The 24,397-nt window shown below is 51.2% G+C and overlaps 1 protein-coding gene and 1 pseudogene across 1 annotated transcript; one reads left to right on the top strand and one right to left on the bottom strand.

The window, feature by feature from the left end:
• Positions 1 to 24,397, bottom strand: part of LOC142076449 (histone H2A.V-like) — a 186,260-nt pseudogene that overhangs the window by 124,091 nt on the left and 37,772 nt on the right.
• On the top strand, positions 17,423 to 18,576 carry LOC142076461 (histone H2A.V-like). The gene has a single exon (XM_075138754.1). The coding sequence runs from the start codon at positions 17,455 to 17,457 to the stop codon at positions 17,839 to 17,841; it is 387 nt and encodes a 128-aa protein (XP_074994855.1). The 5' UTR covers positions 17,423 to 17,454; the 3' UTR covers positions 17,842 to 18,576.

The raw sequence follows: 24,397 nt of genomic DNA, 5'->3' as shown, positions 1-24,397 counted from the left end.
CTCGGGAGCATTGAAAAGGGAATTGGCTTGTGCTTACTCGCTGCTTCCACTCAGACAGGCTGTCTGCATGGCATCGACAGCGTAGCGCAAGAACTCGTGGGCGTCTTCCTGCATGCCAAACTCAAAATGTTCTCCTATTCCTAAGAAAGAGGAAGTTAGTACTTCTCCCCTACAAGAACGGAAGAAAACACGTCAAAGCACCTGAAATGACTTACGTGTGAGGACACTGACGACACCCCAAGGCTCGATGGCACTGGCTGAGGAACGCAGGACCTCGTTAACGTGCGCTTCCATTATGCACATCATGCAGAAGTCTGGCTGGCGACCTGAAGAGGGAGGCAGGGAAGGAAGCTTCTCAGGTTGGCAAAATACGCACAGCCACGGGAAACCTAATGGAGATCTTGAACTTAGAAGAACAGTCTCCACTCCTCTTCTCCCAAGGTGCCAACGTCCCAACAAGCCCGGGACATGTTAGGGCGTAGAAAACTTTCTCCAGAGGGATGCCAAACTGACAGAAGTTTTCTGTGCAAGAAGCAAAGAGGGCTTCACTTGCAGCAATAGGGACCGAGACCTGGGGCTAGAAAGAGGTGCCTTTCTGAACACGAACACACCTAGATACGACAAGCGGCTTCTAGGCTTGAGTGGTCAAGGAACACCCACTCGCGGGCTTCACAAAGCAGGGCTGCTTTGCTCCCAAATCAAATCCCAGGTGCTGGGAATCCTCGGCAAGCGCCCAGCAGATTTACAAGGAGACGGTCACAAACGCTCACTCACACGACCGGCTGTGCTCACGGGAGAGCAGGTAGTTGGCCAGAGGGGGTGTGTAGGTCAGGCACTGCAGGACGGAGTTGAGGAAGCACGTATTGCCCAGGTTGTGCAGTCCCGCTCCAGCGCTCTCGCCTTGCTGCCACTCCATGCAGATCTTCTCCGGGGGAAAGAGGATCCTTTGTGGCGGAGCCATTCCCTCGGCAATGACTGCAGGGCAACGACAGTTGAAAAGAGATGAGACGATAGTGTTGCACGACAGCATATCCAAAAGCCAGGTTCTGTACAGGAGCACCCAGGACAACCAGCTCTAGCCTCCAACACAGAAACAGCGGGGGAAGCCTAACACTGCCATTGACAATTCCTGGTCAAGAAGCAGTTTTGGAAAAGAGTCTGTTCCCCTGCTCACTTTGCCCCAAGTCCAACAAACCCACTCTCTGATTCCTGTGCCTCGGGCTACCTTCCTTTCCCTCCAGAGTCTTGAACTGGATTATCAGGTCAAGTCTTCCCTTTTCCCCATTGTAACTTGACGAAAACACCTAAGTACCTAGCACAGAAGGTAACCCTACTGACGTCAGATCTTTCTACCAGCAATGTCATCTTTCCAAGTCTTGCACGTAGGGGCAGAGGAGTGACAAAACGTGTTTTGCTGGGTCTAACCGACAACACCTGGGTAAGCCTGGCTGCTCTCAGGAAGCGCCCCGAATTCACTCGGGGTTGTCAGCACATCAGCAGGCAGGGATGGAGCACCAGCCACGTCCGTTGCCTTTGGGCGTTCACAAAGCCCCAGCCTGCTGGCGAAGCCGTTACTCACAGGAGTCGTTCCCCATTGCGGCCATCGCGCCTCTCAGGAACAGAGGGGAAAGCGCTGGATGACGAAGGATGTCAGGATGCGCTCCAGAAAGAGAAGATCACCGCCAATCCCGTCACCTGATGCAAAGAAATACTTGTAGCTCAACAAAAGGATTAAAAAATCCCCAAACGCAACCCACAGAGCAGCATCCGCCATCCAAAGCGTTCCAGGGGTACTTGTAACCGCTGCAGAGCTGCAGGCTGACGGCCCTCCTGTCCCTGTCACAGGGTCCCAATTCACAGCAGCTCCCAAGGCCCTTTGGAAAGACCGCATTGCCTGTGACCTTCTCTGAAGGGGACCTGCTGCTGACCTGTTGCCAGCCCACCTTGCGTGCAGGAGTGACCGGCTTTCGGCCGCTACTGTCACGGCTGCCTTTGCCGTGCTCCTTTTCTGTCTCCCTGCCTACCGCGCGTCAGTCAGGGTGGGCTTCTTGTCATGCTAGGCTGAGCCCAACGCCTCAGACTGCACTGCCACCCCCTACTTACCTATCCTGGGATATGGCAAAGAAAGAAGCTGTCACTCTGCCCTGGTTTCAGGCCCACTCTCCCCTGAGGTGATGCTCTCTCTTATTGGCTGCCTGAGAGGTCACGCCCCCCACCACTACTGCCCGCCCTACCCTGAGGTGATGTTTCCTCTGATTGGCTCTCTGGCTACAGAGCAATCACAGGCCTTGCCCCCGCCTCCTCAAATGCCATTGGCTGGCCTGGGACCTCTCCCACGGACTTCCAGCAGATGTTGCCAGGTGACCTGCTCTGCCGTTAGGGTTTAGACCCTCGAAACGGAACCGCGGGCCCTAAAAAAAGGCCATGGGTCACAAAAGACAGGTTGGGACCCGAAAAATGAGCATTTCAGCCCCAGAAAGGCGGCTTTGGGCACTAAACAGGATGGGCTGCATGCTCTGGACCCTGCAAAGGAGGGGAACCTCTTGGCTCCCATCTGGGCTGGCTTTGGCGCCCAGGAACTCCACACAACAGACCCCCTCTGTGGTGGTGCATTCCCCCCCCCTTTTCCTCTGGGCTACGATACGATCTCAGAACCTTCTGTTAAGCTTTAGCCATTGTGTATGAGTAGGGCGGTTAAGCGTCCCTTGGCCGTACCAAGCACTCTTGCATGGCTAAGGTGGGGAACAACACTGATCGTACCAGGGACACTAGCTACATGATCAAGGTAGGGAACAGAAACAAGAGATAATTCCTCATCTCTGACAGCTCTGAAGCCTCCCCTACCTCGATCATAGCTCAAGTGGAACAATACCACTGTTACCCTGAAACAATACCATAATTACTACCCTGGACCACCTCGGATAGTAGCCAAAATGGAAATTGACTGATGACTAAAGCCATTCATCTTGCAAACCTATAAACAGCGGTACCAAGTGAGACCCTTTGAGCTCTCCTGGGCCGCAGCGGGCTGCATCCAGAACCTCCCTCTGAGTGGGACGCCTCTCAGAGTCCGCAAACTCCGATTTGCGATACTCGGAGGATCCCCGAGGTTCTGGGCCGAGACACTCCTCACGGCTCAACTCTTCACCCGTTGGGAAATGCCAAAGCATTTGACGTGAGTATTTCACAGGACTCGAGGGGAATTTTTAACAGGTATACCTTTAACTCTAGGCCTTTCATTTAGCTTTGCTGCTAAAAAAACCTTAACCCTTTAGTCATAAACCGTTGCCCAGGTCTGAGACTAAGGGTAGATCCAGCCGCACCTAGGCTCCTTTTTGAGAAGGAGTTTAGAAAACAAAGGGGTCTCCTCTGAACCTCGTGACCCAACGGGAGGTCCTTCCTATCCCTTTCTGGATTAGACACAAACCGTTGTCCAAGTCTGAGACTAAGATTGGGTCCAGTTGGATCTCTTCTGAACCTCATGACTCAACGGGAGGGTCCCCCTTTTACCTTTTACCTTTTTATCCTTTTATCTTTTAACCCTTTTCCTCTTAATCTCTCTACAAATCATTCCAACACAATTCTAATAAGATTTTCCCCTGTATAACTTAATCCATGTAATAAGTAATGGAGTGAACCTTGCCATCAAATTCTGTAAAGTCACGTTTCTATAAATTTCTATTAAAATCACCCTTTGCCAATACCTTGCCAGTGATTCTTTACACGGCCTTAAAACCATTCGTGACACCCTCTCCTGTCCTGAGTGACCACCGTAACAGATGGAGCCCAAAGTCATGGAGCAAACAAACTCAGTGCACACTTTGTGGACAGTTCAAGGACATTTCACAGGGGTGCTCCATAGGCCGAGGGAATGATACCTGCGTGTTACATCAAAGGGTGGGAAGGGCAGTGGTGGTGTTTGTCCAACGTTCACCTCTGGGGCGCTGAAACCCTCCTCCTCTTCCCTGCTGAGGGGTCACAGTCTGTGGTGTCCACAAAACGGCCGCGGAGATCCTTGGCCCGCCGCGGGGATCTGTGGGCCCTCTCCCTGGCACCGTTCCTCTGGCAGCGGGAAGGAGGGCTGAATCCGTGCTCCTCTTTGCCACTCTCTTCCCGCACGGTGTGTGGCACACGGTCACATGGCTGACAGCAGACCGGGCACGCAGCCTTCCTTCTGGACACCAGCCTTACGCAGCTGCAGAAGAAGCGATGCAAGCACAAGCCCACGTAGGAGATGATGCTGAGCCTGCCTGGCCAGATGGGGCTCGGCCAGCCCGCAGATGCCTCCCGTGCACCTGCCCAGGTTAGCTGGCTTGTGCTGGCTGTTGCAGGGGAGCTGCTGTCCTCTGGAGAGTCCTGCGTGCCCACCGCCATGTCCTGCAAAGAGAGCTGTGAAAAGGTCCTGCCCTTTCCTCCTGAGAGGACCGGAACAGTGGGAAACCCCAGAAGCTCTGTGAGGGGACAGCTAAGGGCCTCCCAAAGGCTCTCCTGGAGGGCTGCAAAGGCAGGAGGGCCAAAGGCGGACAAATGGGATGGAGCTAGGTGGGATGCTTTGAGAGGGAGCAGCGTTGCGGCTGGGAAGCAAGCTGCAGTGTGGGAGGGAAAAGCGAGCAACGCCAAGATCCCAGAAAGACATCCACTCTCCATCTGGTGCCCTGACCCACCCCCCAGACTTACCTTAGTCCTACGAGGCAGACCCTGCGGTCCCACAGAACCCACCTGCTTGCTGCCGGCCGCCCACTGACTGAGGACAGAACGGGCATATGATGGTGCCGCTGGGGAAGAAGCCCTTTCTCCAATTTTCAAATCGGAGCGCCTGGAGAAACAAAGAGCGAGCTCCACTTAAGGCTGTTCTTGCAGCCTCCTCTGGGCTTCAGTCCCAGCCTGTCATTTTCTTGGAGCCGTTTCTACGACGGAGAGAAGACGTAACCGAGGCTACAAATGGCAACTTCGATTGGGGTCTTCCCAACAGGTCCGCCCCTGTCGGAGCAAGACCTCGTCTTTATCCCCCCTACGGCCTCCATTTCATAGAAACATAGAACCGTTGGGGTTGGAAGGAAGCAGCTAGTTCCAACTCCCCTGCCACCGGCAGGGACACCTTCCCCTAGGTCCGGTTGCTCAAAGCCCCATCCAACCTGGCCTTGAACACTGCCAGGGACGACGGGGCATCCACAACTTCGCTGGGCAACCTCTTCCAGTGTCTCACCACTCTCACCGTAAAGAATTTCTTCCTCATATCTAATCCACGTCTTCCCTCCTTCAGTTTAAAGCCGTTACCCCTCGCCCTATCACTGCACTCCCTGATAACGAGGCCCTCCCCATCTTCCCTGTAGGCCCCCTTGAAGCACTCTTCTCTACATCAGCCACCTTCAGACAGCAGACAAGTAGCAGTTTACACCAGGGCGGCAGCCTGAAGCCCAGGAGCAAAAAACAGTGATTGACCTGGGGTAGTTCAGATTCGAGAGGAGCGAGTGATGCAGGGAGTAATTGTCTCCTGGGACAGAAAGGGAAACGCTCCGGAGGACGAGAAGAGCAGCAGAACCCGGAAAGGAAACCTATTCTAAACACTTTTGATTCCTTGTTATTACCTGACATAAAACAGTAAGTACGCTTGCTGCCTGAGAACTGTGTCCGTGTCCTGAAGAACCACAGACTCGTCGTTCATCTCGTACCACAGTCCATTGCTGGCCTGCGAAGAAAGGCATCGATATCTGGAGATGAACTGCATGGTTTCTCCCCCAAAACAGGCAGAAAACTGCAGAACCAAGAGTACGTCAAAACAAATCCAATGCAGCCGGGAAGGAGACCTTCTCGCCAAGAACCTTGGCTACCTTGGCTACCAGTAACACTGCCGTGAAAGTTGGTCCTCCGAAGCACACATTTTCCCCTTCTTAGGAAGGAAGTTGCTCTCTACCTTTGTGTAGCAGAAATAGTGTCCTGCACGACAGCTGTCACCGCTATGCACCAGGACAGCGTATAAGGCGTAGGGGAGCGGTTCTCCAGCTGCCTGAGAGGTGTATGGGTGAAGATCCAAGTACTCGGGATATTCCACCACCTACGGAGAGACCAAGAGGGCTCAGAAACGATCCTGAAATACTACACGAAATAGCCTTCAACATGTAATGCTTTGGGTGGCAGGAAACTGTTCTCGGCCAAAGCAGCTCTGCCAGAGCAGAGTACATGCTCGTCTTCCCACGGGAACGCTCCTCTCCCCGGAAGGGAGCACGAGAAACCCAACATGGCCAGCTTGCGAAAGAGCGCACGCTTTGGGAAACCTGCTGCTCCAGGAAGAGAAAGTTGCGCTCCAGTTGCGTACGCACCTTGCTGATCTTCCCGCCGGTGAAATCGTCAAACCTTTTCAGACACACCGTGAGAACCTTGGGCACGCGATGGATTGTAAACCTCTTGGAGGCGGCAACCATCTTGTCACACCTTGAAACCAAGCACAGAGCCAAGTGCTGAAATGCACCCTGAGATGCAGCCTTTTTCCCCGCCAGAAGGCCAGACAAGCTTTCATGTCTCACACATCCTTACGCTAGTTTAAGGCTATTCAGTACCATAAGGCCAGGTTAAAAAAAAGCTGCGTCTCATTGTCCAGAGAAGGGCAACGAAGCTGGTGAAGGGTCTGGAGAACAAGTCTTGTGAGGAGCGGCTGAGGGAGCTGGGACTGTTTAGTCTGGAGAAGCGGAGGCTCAGGGGAGACCTCATCGCTCTCTACAACCACCTGTAGCGAGGTGGCTGTTGGCCTCTTCTCCCAAGTAACTACCGATAGGACGAGAGGAAGTGGCCTCAGGTTGCGCCAAGGGAGCTTTAGACTGGACCTTAGGAAACACTTCTTTACTGAAATAGCGGTCAAGCCTTGGAACAGGCTGCCCAGGGAAGCGGTTGTGTCACCATCCCTGGAAGTATTTAAAAGATGTGTATGTGTGCCACTTGGGGACATGGTTAGTGGGCATGCTGGTGTTGGGTTGATGGTTGGACTCGATGATCTTAGAGGTCTTTTCCAACCTTAATGATTCTATAGTCTATGATTATTGTGCATGAAGCCTTCGGGAAAAGCTAACACGCGCGATGACATGCAGCACCTTCACGCAGGATCTAGTACTAATATGTCGTTAGAAATCATCTTACCGGCTGCACTTAAAGCAGTTTTCGCCGTCCAGCTGCTCCGGTTTCACAAAGTCCTCCAGAGCTGCGCTGACAGATGGGGCTGCCTGGAGGAGTGAGAAAGGAGAGCACTGAGCTCGGGGAAACGCCCCCGCCCAAACACTTACTAGCAGTTTACGCAAAAACCTAGCTAGATGACGCGGAGGAGACCCACCCTGAAGCCACAAGCGGTGTCCCGAAGGAGGCAGAACGAGGGTAGTATGTTTCCCTCAATTCCCAGGGATTCCCGGGGCTATCAAGAGTGACCCCTCTGTGGCACCGCTCAGTTCAGCTATTGATGGTGTGGAGGAGGGTCATCCACAACGAAAACCCTACGACCCATCGGCCTAGGAGCCAGACGGGTGCTGAGGGAGGGCAAAGGGAAGCAGGGTGCGAGCACGCCAAGGCTGCAGAGAGGATAACGCCTGCTTGTCCAGCTTGAAGCCAGCACCTACAGGGAGACCCCTGCCATGGCCTCCCCAGAAGGACACCGTCCATTCTACTTCCCACGACCCACCACCAAGCTCTCTTGTGTTCGCAGTCTACGATTTTAAGCCAACTGCCTCGATTCTGGAAAGCTACAGGGGCCTTGGGACGTCCCGAAGCACAATTACAAACCCTCTTACTTTTATATCCAAAGCAACATCCAGGAAGGCCTCGTAGGAATCAGAAACCGCTTTGCAGCTCAAGCACGTGACTGGAAGGCAAATCGAAATGCTCAGCGACAGGGCAAGTCAACTGCGCCCCTTTACGCTCGTCATACCTACTACGCCAGTCACACCGTCAGCTCTTTACCACGGGCAGACAGAAGGGCACAGACAATTCCAACGAGAGCAGTAGTTGTGGAAAAGTACCTCTGGATCTCAGAAAGCCCCCAAATATTTGATGGACGATGGTAGTTGATTGAGAAGAGATGTCCAAGCTGGAAATAAATGGTAAGGCAGAGAGTTACCTCCTCCAGCAGTTTTGCTTTCTCTGAAAACCCTGGGCCTAGGTTTTCCTTGACGGGAGTGCATGAAGGACTCCAAAGGGCTCGGGAGCATTGAAAAGGGAATTGGCTTGTGCTTACTCGCTGCTTCCACTCAGACAGGCTGTCTGCATGGCATCGACAGCGTAGCGCAAGAACTCGTGGGCGTCTTCCTGCATGCCAAACTCAAAATGTTCTCCTATTCCTAAGAAAGAGGAAGTTAGTACTTCTCCCCTACAAGAACGGAAGAAAACACGTCAAAGCACCTGAAATGACTTACGTGTGAGGACACTGACGACACCCCAAGGCTCGATGGCACTGGCTGAGGAACGCAGGACCTCGTTAACGTGCGCTTCCATTATGCACATCATGCAGAAGTCTGGCTGGCGACCTGAAGAGGGAGGCAGGGAAGGAAGCTTCTCAGGTTGGCAAAATACGCACAGCCACGGGAAACCTAATGGAGATCTTGAACTTAGAAGAACAGTCTCCACTCCTCTTCTCCCAAGGTGCCAACGTCCCAACAAGCCCGGGACATGTTAGGGCGTAGAAAACTTTCTCCAGAGGGATGCCAAACTGACAGAAGTTTTCTGTGCAAGAAGCAAAGAGGGCTTCACTTGCAGCAATAGGGACCGAGACCTGGGGCTAGAAAGAGGTGCCTTTCTGAACACGAACACACCTAGATACGACAAGCGGCTTCTAGGCTTGAGTGGTCAAGGAACACCCACTCGCGGGCTTCACAAAGCAGGGCTGCTTTGCTCCCAAATCAAATCCCAGGTGCTGGGAATCCTCGGCAAGCGCCCAGCAGATTTACAAGGAGACGGTCACAAACGCTCACTCACACGACCGGCTGTGCTCACGGGAGAGCAGGTAGTTGGCCAGAGGGGGTGTGTAGGTCAGGCACTGCAGGACGGAGTTGAGGAAGCACGTATTGCCCAGGTTGTGCAGTCCCGCTCCAGCGCTCTCGCCTTGCTGCCACTCCATGCAGATCTTCTCCGGGGGAAAGAGGATCCTTTGTGGCGGAGCCATTCCCTCGGCAATGACTGCAGGGCAACGACAGTTGAAAAGAGATGAGACGATAGTGTTGCACGACAGCATATCCAAAAGCCAGGTTCTGTACAGGAGCACCCAGGACAACCAGCTCTAGCCTCCAACACAGAAACAGCGGGGGAAGCCTAACACTGCCATTGACAATTCCTGGTCAAGAAGCAGTTTTGGAAAAGAGTCTGTTCCCCTGCTCACTTTGCCCCAAGTCCAACAAACCCACTCTCTGATTCCTGTGCCTCGGGCTACCTTCCTTTCCCTCCAGAGTCTTGAACTGGATTATCAGGTCAAGTCTTCCCTTTTCCCCATTGTAACTTGACGAAAACACCTAAGTACCTAGCACAGAAGGTAACCCTACTGACGTCAGATCTTTCTACCAGCAATGTCATCTTTCCAAGTCTTGCACGTAGGGGCAGAGGAGTGACAAAACGTGTTTTGCTGGGTCTAACCGACAACACCTGGGTAAGCCTGGCTGCTCTCAGGAAGCGCCCCGAATTCACTCGGGGTTGTCAGCACATCAGCAGGCAGGGATGGAGCACCAGCCACGTCCGTTGCCTTTGGGCGTTCACAAAGCCCCAGCCTGCTGGCGAAGCCGTTACTCACAGGAGTCGTTCCCCATTGCGGCCATCGCGCCTCTCAGGAACAGAGGGGAAAGCGCTGGATGACGAAGGATGTCAGGATGCGCTCCAGAAAGAGAAGATCAGCGCCAATCCCGTCACCTGATGCAAAGAAATACTTGTAGCTCAACAAAAGGATTAAAAAATCCCCAAACGCAACCCACAGAGCAGCATCCGCCATCCAAAGCGTTCCAGGGGTACTTGTAACCGCTGCAGAGCTGCAGGCTGACGGCCCTCCTGTCCCTGTCACAGGGTCCCAATTCACAGCAGCTCCCAAGGCCCTTTGGAAAGACCGCATTGCCTGTGACCTTCTCTGAAGGGGACCTGCTGCTGACCTGCTGCCAGCCCACCTTGCGTGCAGGAGTGACCGGCTTTCGGCCGCTACTGTCACGGCTGCCTTTGCCGTGCTCCTTTTCTGTCTCCCTGCCTACCGCGCGTCAGTCAGGGTGGGCTTCTTGTCATGCTAGGCTGAGCCCAACGCCCCAGACTGCACTGCCACCCCCTACTTACCTATCCTGGGATATGGCAAAGAAAGAAGCTGTCACTCTGCCCTGGTTTCAGGCCCACTCTCCCCTGAGGTGATGCTCTCTCTTATTGGCTGCCTGAGAGGTCACGCCCCCCACCACTACTGCCCGCCCTACCCTGAGGTGATGTTTCCTCTGATTGGCTCTCTGGCTACAGAGCAATCACAGGCCTTGCCCCCGCCTCCTCAAATGCCATTGGCTGGCCTGGGACCTCTCCCACGGACTTCCAGCAGATGTTGCCAGGTGACCTGCTCTGCCGTTAGGGTTTAGACCCTCGAAACGGAACCGCGGGCCCTAAAAAAAGGCCATGGGTCACAAAAGACAGGTTGGGACCCGAAAAATGAGCATTTCAGCCCCAGAAAGGCGGCTTTGGGCACTAAACAGGATGGGCTGGATGCTCTGGACCCTGCAAAGGAGGGGAACCTCTTGGCTCCCATCTGGGCTGGCTTTGGCGCCCAGGAACTCCACACAACAGACCCCCTCTGTGGTGGTGCATTCCCCCCCCCTTTTCCTCTGGGCTACGATACGATCTCAGAACCTTCTGTTAAGCTTTAGCCATTGTGTATGAGTAGGGCGGTTAAGCGTCCCTTGGCCGTACCAAGCACTCTTGCATGGCTAAGGTGGGGAACAACACTGATCGTACCAGGGACACTAGCTACATGATCAAGGTAGGGAACAGAAACAAGAGATAATTCCTCATCTCTGACAGCTCTGAAGCCTCCCCTACCTCGATCATAGCTCAAGTGGAACAATACCACTGTTACCCTGAAACAATACCATAATTACTACCCTGGACCACCTCGGATAGTAGCCAAAATGGAAATTGACTGATGACTAAAGCCATTCATCTTGCAAACCTATAAACAGCGGTACCAAGTGAGACCCTTTGAGCTCTCCTGGGCCGCAGCGGGCTGCATCCAGAACCTCCCTCTGAGTGGGACGCCTCTCAGAGTCCGCAAACTCCGATTTGCGATACTCGGAGGATCCCCGAGGTTCTGGGCCGAGACACTCCTCGCGGCTCAACTCTTCACCCGTTGGGAAATGCCAAAGCATTTGACGTGAGTATTTCACAGGACTCGAGGGGAATTTTTAACAGGTATACCTTTAACTCTAGGCCTTTCATTTAGCTTTGCTGCTAAAAAAACCTTAACCCTTTAGTCATAAACCGTTGCCCAGGTCTGAGACTAAGGGTAGATCCAGCCGCACCTAGGCTCCTTTTTGAGAAGGAGTTTAGAAAACAAAGGGGTCTCCTCTGAACCTCGTGACCCAACGGGAGGTCCTTCCTATCCCTTTCTGGATTAGACACAAACCGTTGTCCAAGTCTGAGACTAAGATTGGGTCCAGTTGGATCTCTTCTGAACCTCATGACTCAACGGGAGGGTCCCCCTTTTACCTTTTACCTTTTTATCCTTTTATCTTTTAACCCTTTTCCTCTTAATCTCTCTACAAATCATTCCAACACAATTCTAATAAGATTTTCCCCTGTATAACTTAATCCATGTAATAAGTAATGGAGTGAACCTTGCCATCAAATTCTGTAAAGTCACGTTTCTATAAATTTCTATTAAAATCACCCTTTGCCAATACCTTGCCAGTGATTCTTTACACGGCCTTAAAACCATTCGTGACACCCTCTCCTGTCCTGAGTGACCACCGTAACAGATGGAGCCCAAAGTCATGGAGCAAACAAACTCAGTGCACACTTTGTGGACAGTTCAAGGACATTTCACAGGGGTGCTCCATAGGCCGAGGGAATGATACCTGCGTGTTACATCAAAGGGTGGGAAGGGCAGTGGTGGTGTTTGTCCAACGTTCACCTCTGGGGCGCTGAAACCCTCCTCCTCTTCCCTGCTGAGGGGTCACAGTCTGTGGTGTCCACAAAACGGCCGCGGAGATCCTTGGCCCGCCGCGGGGATCTGTGGGCCCTCTCCCTGGCACCGTTCCTCTGGCAGCGGGAAGGAGGGCTGAATCCGTGCTCCTCTTTGCCGCTCTCTTCCCGCACGGTGTGTGGCACACGGTCACATGGCTGACAGCAGACCGGGCACGCAGCCTTCCTTCTGGACACCAGCCTTACGCAGCTGCAGAAGAAGCGATGCAAGCACAAGCCCACGTAGGAGATGATGCTGAGCCTGCCTGGCCAGATGGGGCTCGGCCAGCCCGCAGATGCCTCCCGTGCACCTGCCCAGGTTAGCTGGCTTGTGCTGGCTGTTGCAGGGGAGCTGCTGTCCTCTGGAGAGTCCTGCGTGCCCACCGCCATGTCCTGCAAAGAGAGCTGTGAAAAGGTCCTGCCCTTTCCTCCTGAGAGGACCGGAACAGTGGGAAACCCCAGAAGCTCTGTGAGGGGACAGCTAAGGGCCTCCCAAAGGCTCTCCTGCAGGGCTGCAAAGGCAGGAGGGCCAAAGGCGGACAAATGGGATGGAGCTAGGTGGGATGCTTTGAGAGGGAGCAGCGTTGCGGCTGGGAAGCAAGCTGCAGTGTGGGAGGGAAAAGCGAGCAACGCCAAGATCCCAGAAAGACATCCACTCTCCATCTGGTGCCCTGACCCACCCCCCAGACTTACCTTAGTCCTACGAGGCAGACCCTGCGGTCCCACAGAACCCACCTGCTTGCTGCCGGCCGCCCACTGACTGAGGACAGAACGGGCATATGATGGTGCCGCTGGGGAAGAAGCCCTTTCTCCAATTTTCAAATCGGAGCGCCTGGAGAAACAAAGAGCGAGCTCCACTTAAGGCTGTTCTTGCAGCCTCCTCTGGGCTTCAGTCCCAGCCTGTCATTTTCTTGGAGCCGTTTCTACGACGGAGAGAAGACGTAACCGAGGCTACAAATGGCAACTTCGATTGGGGTCTTCCCAACAGGTCCGCCCCTGTCGGAGCAAGACCTCGTCTTTATCCCCCCTACGGCCTCCATTTCATAGAAACATAGAACCGTTGGGGTTGGAAGGAAGCAGCTAGTTCCAACTCCCCTGCCACCGGCAGGGACACCTTCCCCTAGGTCCGGTTGCTCAAAGCCCCATCCAACCTGGCCTTGAACACTGCCAGGGACGACGGGGCATCCACAACTTCGCTGGGCAACCTCTTCCAGTGTCTCACCACTCTCACCGTAAAGAATTTCTTCCTCATATCTAATCCACGTCTTCCCTCCTTCAGTTTAAAGCCGTTACCCCTCGCCCTATCACTGCACTCCCTGATAACGAGGCCCTCCCCATCTTCCCTGTAGGCCCCCTTGAAGCACTCTTCTCTACATCAGCCACCTTCAGACAGCAGACAAGTAGCAGTTTACACCAGGGCGGCAGCCTGAAGCCCAGGAGCAAAAAACAGTGATTGACCTGGGGTAGTTCAGATTCGAGAGGAGCGAGTGATGCAGGGAGTAATTGTCTCCTGGGACAGAAAGGGAAACGCTCCGGAGGACGAGAAGAGCAGCAGAACCCGGAAAGGAAACCTATTCTAAACACTTTTGATTCCTTGTTATTACCTGACATAAAACAGTAAGTACGCTTGCTGCCTGAGAACTGTGTCCGTGTCCTGAAGAACCACAGACTCGTCGTTCATCTCGTACCACAGTCCATTGCTGGCCTGCGAAGAAAGGCATCGATATCTGGAGATGAACTGCATGGTTTCTCCCCCAAAACAGGCAGAAAACTGCAGAACCAAGAGTACGTCAAAACAAATCCAATGCAGCCGGGAAGGAGACCTTCTCGCCAAGAACCTTGGCTACCTTGGCTACCAGTAACACTGCCGTGAAAGTTGGTCCTCCAAAGCACACATTTTCCCCTTCTTAGGAAGGAAGTTGCTCTCTACCTTTGTGTAGCAGAAATAGTGTCCTGCACGACAGCTGTCACCGCTATGCACCAGGACAGCGTATAAGGCGTAGGGGAGCGGTTCTCCAGCTGCCTGAGAGGTGTATGGGTGAAGATCCAAGTACTCGGGATATTCCACCACCTACGGAGAGACCAAGAGGGCTCAGAAACGATCCTGAAATACTACACGAAATAGCCTTCAACATGTAATGCTTTGGGTGGCAGGAAACTGTTCTCGGCCAAAGCAGCTCTGCCAGAGCAGAGTACATGCTCGTCTTCCCACGGGAACGCTCCTCTCCCCGGAAGGGAGCACGAGAAACCCAACATGGCCAGCTTGCGAAAGAGCGCACGCTTTGGGAAACCTGCTGCTCCAGGAAGAGAAAGTTGCGCTCCAGTTGCGTACACACCTTGCTGATCTTCCCGCCGGTGAAATCGTCAAACCTTTTCAGACACACCGTGAGAACCTTGGGCACGCGATGGATTGTAAACCTCTTGGAGGCGGCAACCATCTTGTCACACCTTGAAACCAAGCACAGAGCCAAGTGCTGAAATGCACCCTGAGATGCAGCCTTTTTCCCCGCCAGAAGGCCAGACAAGCTTTCATGTCTCACACATCCTTACGCTAGTTTAAGGCTATTCAGTACCATAAGGCCAGGTTAAAAAAAAGCTGCGTCTCATTGTCCAGAGAAGGGCAACGAAGCTGGTGAAGGGTCTGGAGAACAAGTCTTGTGAGGAGGGCTGAGGGAGCTGGGACTGTTTAGTCTGGAGAAGCGGAGGCTCAGGGGAGACCTCATCGCTCTCTACAACCACCTGTAGCGAGGTGGCTGTTGGCCTCTTCTCCCAAGTAACTACCGATAGGACGAGAGGAAGTGGCCTCAGGTTGCGCCAAGGGAGCTTTAGACTGGACCTTAGGAAACACTTCTTTACTGAAATAGCGGTCAAGCCTTGGAACAGGCTGCCCAGGGAAGCGGTTGTGTCACCATCCCTGGAAGTATTTAAAAGATGTGTATGTGTGCCACTTGGGGACATGGTTAGTGGGCATGCTGGTGTTGGGTTGATGGTTGGACTCGATGATCTTAGAGGTCTTTTCCAACCTTAATGATTCTATGATTCTATGATTATTGTGCATGAAGCCTTCGGGAAAAGCTAACACACGCGATGACATGCAGCACCTTCACGCAGGATCTAGTACTAATATGTCGTTAGAAATCATCTTACCGGCTGCACTTAAAGCAGTTTTCGCCGTCCAGCTGCTCCGGTTTCACAAAGTCCTCCAGAGCTGCGCTGACAGATGGGGCTGCCTGGAGGAGTGAGAAAGGGGAGCACTGAGCTCGGGGAAACGCCCCCGCCCAAACACTTACTAGCAGTTTACGCAAAAACCTAGCTAGATGACGCGGAGGAGACCCACCGTGAAGCCACAAGCAGTGTCCCGAAGGAGGCAGAACGAGGGTAGTATGTTTCCCTCAATTCCCAGGGATTCCCGGGGCTATCAAGAGTGACCTCTCTGTGGCACCGCTCAGTTCAGCTACTGATGGTGTGGAGGAGGGTCATCCACAACGAAAACCCTACGACCCATCGGCCTAGGAGCCAGACGGGTGCTGAGGGAGGGCAAAGGGAAGCAGGATGCGAGCACGCCAAGGCTGCAGAGAGGATAATGCGTGCTTGTCCAGCTTGAAGCCAGCACCTACAGGGAGACCCCTGCCATGGCCTCCCCAGAAGGACACCGTCCATTCCACTTCCCATGGCCCACCACCAAGCTCTCTTGTGTTCGCAGTCTACGATTTTAAGCCAACTGCCTCGATTCTGGAAAGCTACAGGGGCCTTGGGACGTCCCGAAGCACAATTACAAACCCTCTTACTTTTATATCCAAAGCAACATCCAGGAAGGCCTCGTAGGAATCAGAAACCGCTTTGCAGCTCAAGCACGTGACTGGAAGGCAAATCGAAATGCTCAGCGACAGGGCAAGTCGACTGCGCCCCTTTACGCTCGTCATACCTACTACGCCAGTCACACCGTCAGCTCTTTACCACGGGCAGACAGAAGGGCACAGACAATTCCAACGAGAGCAGTAGTTGTGGAAAAGTACCTCTGGATCTCAGAAAGCCCCCAAATATTTGATGGACGATGGTAGTTGATTGAGAAGAGATGTCCAAGCTGGAAATAAATGGTAAGGCAGAGAGTTACCTCCTCCAGCAGTTTTGCTTTCTCTGAAAACCCTGGGCCTAGGTTTTCCTTGACGGGAGTGCATGAAGGACTCCAAAGGGCTCGGGAGCATTGAAAAGGGAATTGGCTTGTGCTTACTCGCTGCTTCCACTCAGACAGGCTGTCTGCATGGCATCGACAGCGTAGCGCAAGAACTCGTGGGCGTCTTCCTGCATGCCAAACTCAAAATGTTCTCCTATTCCTAAGAAAGAGGAAGTTAGTACTTCTCCCCTACAAGAACGGAAGAAAACACGTCAAAGCACCTGAAATGACTTACGTGTGAGGACACGGACGACACCCCAAGGCTCGATGGCACTGGCTGAGGAACGCAGGACCTCGTTAACGTGCGCTTCCATTATGCACATCATGCAGAAGTCTGGCTGGCGACCTGAAGAGGGAGGCAGGGAAGGAAGCTTCTCAGGTTGGCAAAATACGCACAGCCACGGGAAACCTAATGGAGATCTTGAACTTAGAAGAACAGTCTCCACTCCTCTTCTCCCAAGGTGCCAACGTCCCAACAAGCCCGGGACATGTTAGGGCGTAGAAAACTTTCTCCAGAGGGATGCCAAACTGACAGAAGTTTTCTGTGCAAGAAGCAAAGAGGGCTTCACTTGCAGCAATAGGGACCGAGACCTGGGGCTAGAAAGAGGTGCCTTTCTGAACACGAATGCACCTAGATACGACAAGCGGCTTCTAGGCTTGAGTGTTCAAGGAACACCCACTCGCGGGCTTCACAAAGCAGGGCTGCTTTGCTCCCAAATCAAATCCCAGGTGCTGGGAATCCTCGGCAAGCGCCCAGCAGATTTACAAGGAGACGGTCACAAACGCTCACTCACACGACCGGCTGTGCTCACGAGAGAGCAGGTAGTTGGCCAGAGGGGGTGTGTAGGTCAGGCACTGCAGGACGGAGTTGAGGAAGCACGTATTGCCCAGGTTGTGGAGTCCCGCTCCAGCGGGACTGAACGTTATTATGCTGAACGTTTCCCTCAATTCCCAGGGATTCCCGGGGCTATCAAGATTGACCTCTCTGTGGCACTGCTCAGTTCAGCTATTGATGGTGTGGAGGAGGGTCATCCACAACGAATGGCCGCTCTTGAGGCGGCTCCAGCGTGGACTCAGGACCAGAGGACAGGCACGGCGCCGACACTGGCACTGACACCATGGCTGGTGGTAAGGCGGGAAAGGATAGCGGGAAAGCCAAGGCGAAGGCGGTGTCGCGCTCACAGAGGGCTGGCCTGCAGTTCCCCGTGGGACGGATCCACAGGCACTCAAAGACTCAGACCACCAGCCACGGGCGAGTGGGAGCCACCGCAGCCGTCTACAGCGCCGCCATCCTGGAGTACCTCATCGCCGAGGTGCTGGAGCTGGCGGGCAATGCCTCAAAGGATCTGAAAGTCAAGTGGATCACTCCCCGTCACCTTCAGCTGGCAATCCACGGGGACGAGGAGCTGAATTCTCTGATCAAAGCCACCGTTGCTGGTGGAGGCGTCATCCCGCACATTCACAAGTCTCTAATTGGAAAGAAGGGACAACAAAAAACGGCATAGAGATTGGAAAAAAAAAACCAAAACGAAGCGGCCCGTTCCCTCCCGTCGTCGTACTCTACCTGGCATAGAAGAAATCTTGGGGATACGTGGAAATTTTTTTTTAAAGAATAGTTCAAAGGAAGAGCATAGGCGATTGACTGTAGAAAACATTGGTATGGGCTTTAGAGTCAAAGTTTGACGTGAAGTTGTACCTTGGGGGGGGGCGGCAGTCGGGGTGGTGGGCGAGGGGCTCGGCTGCTCCCCTGGGTTTTATACAAAAATGGAAGGGATAAACCATTTTTTAATTTAAAAAAAAAAAAAAAAAAAAAGGCCATCACCAGAAGGAATGTGGCGACCCAGACGGAGCCCCCACACAAACATACATCTCCAGGTCTCCGGCTGCAGGGAGTGCCTGAGCCTGTCCCTGGTGTGAGAGGGAGATGGATTGGTGGAGCCGCACCCTACCATCCCTGAGGCAAGGGCAGCAGATGGAGGCTCCACAAGAAGCAGAGGATCCCCTGCCCTCTTGCCACCAGGCAGAAGGAGGGGACCCAGGCGAGGGGGGGGAATGGACACAGGTCCCTGCTCGGGGCGCCAGGCGAATCCCCGCCCGGCCTCCCTCACCCCAACCTTCCCAGTTGCCCTTACAGAACAGATATGGGGCCCTGGAACTTGAGGGCCAGACAAATGAGGATGCAGATGAAGGCCCATCCAGGGGGTTGCCCGAGGCGAGGCAGTCAGCCCCACGCATGACGACTGCCTCCGCTAAGAAAAAAAGGAGGGTAATTGTCCTAGGTGATTCCCTTCTGAGGGGGACGGAGGGCCCAATTTGCCGGCCAGACCCATCCCACAGGGAAGTCTGCTGCCTCCCTGGGGCCCGGGTGAAGGACATTACTAGGAAGCTCCCCAGTCTGGTACAGCCCTCCGATCACTACCCGCTACTGGTTATACAGGCTGGCAGTGAGGAGGTTGCAGATGTTACCATACAGTTACCAAGCAGTGCTGCTACTTTAAATTTCTCTGTAAAGCCCCAAACCATGATTGGGTTAAATTCCAATCAAACTAATGATCAAAAGAAATCACTAGTTGCTAGGAGTAGATGTTTGAAACAAATAGTTATTATAAATTCAGGTAGAGTGTTCTGTTCATGTTTCTATAGTACAGTACAGTACAAATAAATTTAGGAACATGAGGGATTGTTGGTTTGTTAAATATTAGAAGATAATTTAGCATACTATTGTAAGAAGCAACTGATGCTTAGAAGAAACCAGTTGAAACAAATCACCTAGGTCGGATAGAAGCCAAGAGGCCACTGAGTCTGCGCAAAGTAAAAGGGTCAGCCAACAGTGACGAAGAGGAGTCACTGGCCTTCATCTCCAAGACCCCTGACGACCACCACCAAGCAACAGTGCGCAGGCGCAAATGGGAGGAGAGCTCATTTTAATACGAAGCGAAGACTAGTCATGCATATGTATTAGTAAATGATGTAATGCTATGTATATTTATGATTTTGTTGTATAAATTTATGGTGAAAGGTGCAACAAATTGGACACGCTGTGGTGGAGCGATCCCCCGTGTCCCCAGCGCTGCTAATAAAGAATGCCTGCCTTTTAACACTACATTGGTGTTACGAGGTTCCTTCCCGATTTCGGTGACAGTTTTGGCGACCCAGATGGGACCCTGCTTGTGAATCTCGACGGATCCGTGGGATCACAGGACCTCCAGCCGGCACCGAGGGATTCTCGGGGAGAACCTCTGATCCCCGGACCGAAGAATTCAAAGCAAGTCCCCTGGAACAGGTAAAAAGGCATTCTTTTCTAAAAAGGAAAAGGGGTAAAGTCCCCGCGGTCTGCTCGTAAGGCGCGGCGAAAGCTACGCAGAGTTGGGCTGAGAGGTACCTAGTAATAACGCCTGCCCATAAGTCGCGGTGAAAGCTTCGCAGGGTTGGGCTAGAGACCCGGGTAAAGGAAGGGGTAAGAGGCCCCGGAGAGGGAGCTCCACCAGGGGTTGGGGTCCCTCTGACTAGTGACTGGTGATAGTGCACAATCACACTCAACTAGTCTTTGGAGGATGGGTACTTTTCCGAGCAAGAAAGCAGTCCCACAAAGAACACCCTTGGGATGTATTTTGAAGCATTGGAAAGATTTGGGGGGTGATCCTTTGACTCGGAAACAGCTAATTGAATATTGTAATAATTGGTGGCCCATGTATAAATTGGAAGATGGAGAAAAATGGCCAGAGAATGGAACATTGCAATATAATACCATCCTACAGCTGATGTTATTTTGTAAGAGGGAAGGTAAATGGGATGAAATGGCATATGTTGATTTGTTTTTCGCATTGCGAAACCATCCGGAGTGGCAGAAACGATGTGGAATGCGATCATATCATTCTATGATGGTATTGAGTGATGAGGAAAGTAAGAAGGGATCAAACAAAAGTGGTAAAAAGAAAAGGATAGAAAATGGAACTGAGGGAGAAGACATTGAATTAATGATCGCTCCCCGCCGAAGGAGGGGAGGGGAAGATCAGGATTTAGAAGATGATGGACTCCCTGTTCCTCCAGCAGAAGGAGGGATAGGGGGATTCAGCCCAATTTCGGGAAGAACACGGGGAAAACAAGGAGAAGTAAGACCTACTTCCCTCCAAGCTCCTCTTCGAGAAGCAGTAGGAAATGAAGGACCGGTTTTGGTTAAAGTTCCATTTTCTATCACTGAATTGAGATCGTGGAAAGAGCTTGCGGGTACTTATCGAGAGGATCCTGAAAGAGTGGCTAAAGTGATCGAAACAATAATTAGAACCCAGGATCCAGATTGGAGTGACTTACAAGTGATATTGGATGCTTTGCTTGATGATACTGATAAAGGGATGGTATTAAATGCTGCTAGGAAGCAGGTAGAAGGGGCACATGCTAGCGGGGGTTTACAGGGAACAGTGGAACAGAATTTTCCATCCGTGAATCCTGAATGGGACCCTAATCAATCAGGGCCCAGAGAAATGTTAAATAGATATCAGAGGTGGATTTTATACGGTGTGAGACATGCAATGCCCAAGGCAATGAATTGGTCAAAATTATATGATGTAAGACAAGAACCAAATGAGTCTCCCTCAGCCTTCATGGAAAGACTGAAGGTGACTGCTAGAAAATATACTAATTTAGATTTAGATAAACCAGATGAAGAAGCGCAATTGGCCTCTATATTTATGGGCCAGTCGGCCCCAGACATTAGGAAGAAACTTCAGAAATTGGAAGGTTCTGAATCTAGGAATTTGGGTAAAATGCTTGAAGTTGCATGGACTGTGTATAATAATAGAGAAAAAGAGAAAGAATTAAGACAAGCACGAAGGGATGCACGAAGGGATGGAAAATTGCTGGCTGTTCTAGCTGGAAATAATAGGAGGGGTAGAGGTAGAGGAAGAGGACGTGGAATGAATGTTGGAGATAGAGAAAGGGTAAACCTCCGATTGGCGGAAGATCAATGTGCCGCGTGTAAGGAGCATGGACACTGGAAGAAAGAATGCCCCAAAATTAAAGAATTAGATCCAACTCTTCAAGCAGTTAAATTGATGACCTTGGATGAAGATTTATGAAGGGGACCGGAGGAATCAACCCTAGCTGAACCTCTGGTAATGTTAAGGCTAGGGGATGAAGAAATAGAATTTTTAGTAGATACAGGAGCTACCTATTCAGTACTAAATATGTGTAAGGGGGGACTTAGTAGTAAATCAGTTAATGTTGTTGGTGCGACAGGGCAAAGAGAGAACCGACCCTTTTTAGAACCATTAAAGTTTAAATTGGGAAAGCGGTGGGTAACTCATCAGTTTTTATATATGCCAGAATGCCCATTGCCCTTATTAGGGCGAGATTTGTTGAGTAAGTTAAATGCACAGATAACTTTTAGAGATGGGGAAATTAAATTGTTAGTACCGGAGTCAAAAATTATAGAGGCAAAGGCGTTTATGTTGCAGGATTTCCCCAAGGAAGAACAAATTCCAGAAGAAGTGGAAAATGCGGTAATTCCATTGGTTTGGGCGAATGGAAAACCAGGACGATCTAAGTTGGCAGAACCGGTAAAAGTAAACCTGAAACCTGGAGCCAAGCCGGTAAGACAAAAACAATACCCCATTAAGTGGGAGGCTCGGAAAGGATTAGAAGAATTGATTACAAAATTTTTAGAATATGGGCTCTTGGTAGAATGTGAATCAGAATATAACACTCCCATATTGCCAGTAAAGAAATCTGGAGGAAAAGAATATCGATTAGTCCAAGATTTGAGAGCTATAAATCAAATAGTGCAAGATATGCATCCAGTTGTGGCTAACCCATATACTTTATTGACCTCTTTAAAAGAGGAACATAAATGGTTTACGGTACTGGATTTAAAGGATGCCTTCTTTTGCATACCCCTGGATGCAAAAAGCCAAAGCATATTTGCTTTTGAATGGGAAAGCCCTACCACAGGACGGAAGACACAATTGACATGGACTGTACTTCCACAAGGGTTTAAAAATAGCCCTACAATATTTGGAAACCAATTGGCAAAAGAATTGGAAATATGGAAGAGACAGAATCAAGGGAAAGGCACATTGTTACAGTATGTGGATGACATCTTGATAGCGGCAGAAAACAAAAAGGAGTGCCTCGAGAGTACTATTAGTTTATTGAACTTCCTGGGCCAAGGTGGATATAGAGTCTCTAAGACTAAGGCCCAAATAGGAAAAGAAACTGTGATTTACCTGGGTTTTGAAATATCCCAGGGACAAAGACAATTGGGGAATGAAAGAAAGGAAGCAATTTGTCAGACCCCTGAACCCAATAGCCCAAAGGAATTGAGAGCCTTTTTGGGAATGGTTGGATGGTGCCGACTTTGGATTGTGGACTATGGACTATATGTAAAGCCACTATACGAGGCTTTGAAAGAATCCAAAGATCGGTATTTGACCTGGACACCTGAATGCCGAAAGTCATTTAAAGAACTAAAGAAAGCATTGATGATGGCTCCTGCTTTAGGACTACCTGATGTGACTAAGCCGTTTGAGCTGTTTGTGCACGAGAGACAACATCTGGCTCTGGGAGTGCTGACACAAAGACTGGGATCCTGGAAAAGACCGGTTGGGTATTTCTCCAAACAACTTGATAATGTGAGTAAAGGGTGGCCGGGATGTTTGCGCGCTGTAGCAGCAACAGTGTTGTTGATCCAAGAGGCTCGAAAGTTGACTATGGGACAGAAGATGGTGGTATATGCCCCACACATGGTGATAACTGTTCTAGAGCAAAAGGGGGGTCATTGGTTGTCCCCTAGCAGAATGCTAAAATACCAGGTTGTCCTATTGGAACAAGATGATGTGGAATTGAAAACCACACCAATTGTCAATCCAGCAATATTTCTAACAACAGAGAATCCAGCAGGAAGTTTAGAACATGATTGTTTGCTAACCATTGAACAAGTCTATTCCAGTAGATTGGATTTGAGAGATGAACCTCTGGAACATCCTGACTTGGAACTGTTTACTGATGGAAGCAGCTTTGTCCAGGAAGGAAAGCGAATGGCCGGGTATGCTGTTGTCACCACCACCGAGGTACTGGAATCAAGGATGCTGCCTACAAATACCTCAGCACAGAAAGCAGAACTGGTTGCATTAAGGCGAGCTCTGCAAATTGCCGAGGGAAAAAGGGTAAACATTTGGACTGATTCTAAATATGCGTTTGGTGTGATCCATGCTCATGGAGCTATTTGGAAAGAGAGAGGATTGTTATCAGCTCAAGGAACATCTATAAAATACAAGGAAGAAATTCTCCAACTTCTAGAAGATGTACAGAAACCGAAAGAAGTAGCAGTAATGCATTGCAAAGCCCACCAATTTGGTCAAACAGTAGTAAACATAGGTAATCGATTGGCAGATAAAGCTGCGAAAGAGGCAGCAAAACAAGGCATCCTTGCACTAGTACCAGTAAAACACATAAAACTCCCTGATTCAAAACCAAAATATAGTAAATTGGATAACCAATTGGCAGAGCAATTAAAGGCATCCCAAAATGCCGAAGGATGGTGGGTAACACCGGAAAAACAAGTAATAGTGACCCCGCAGGTTATGATAGAACTTGCAAGAGAAAAGCATGAGCAGACACATTGGGGATTAGATGCAATGATATCTAATTTGAAAACATTTGCAGTTTGCGTGGGAATGACAGGAATAGTTAAATCAATAGTAGCTAAGTGTCTAATTTGTCATAAGAATAATCCTTTGAACCAAAAGAAGCCACCGTTAGGAGTAATAAAGCAAGGAAATTTTCCTGGAGATTATTGGCAAATTGATTTTTCTGAGTTACCCAGGCAAAATGGGTGTAGATATTTGTTAGTGTTGATTGACACATTTTCTGGATGGCCGGAGGCCTTTCCTTGCCGCACCAACAAAGCCAAAGAGGTAGTCAAAATATTATTGAAAGAAATAATACCTAGATTTGGAGTACCGATAGGAATGTCTTCTGATAGGGGACCGCATTTCGTGGCAGAAATGGTCCAGCAAATTAGCAAAATTTTAGGCATCAAGTGGGACCTACATACCCCCTGGAGAC

This window comes from Calonectris borealis, unplaced genomic scaffold (genome assembly GCF_964195595.1).
Source record: "Calonectris borealis unplaced genomic scaffold, bCalBor7.hap1.2 HAP1_SCAFFOLD_50, whole genome shotgun sequence".
NCBI lineage: Eukaryota > Metazoa > Chordata > Aves > Procellariiformes > Procellariidae > Calonectris > Calonectris borealis.
Note: the sequence above shows the minus strand (reverse complement) of the source record. Positions and strands in the feature narration are given on the sequence as shown.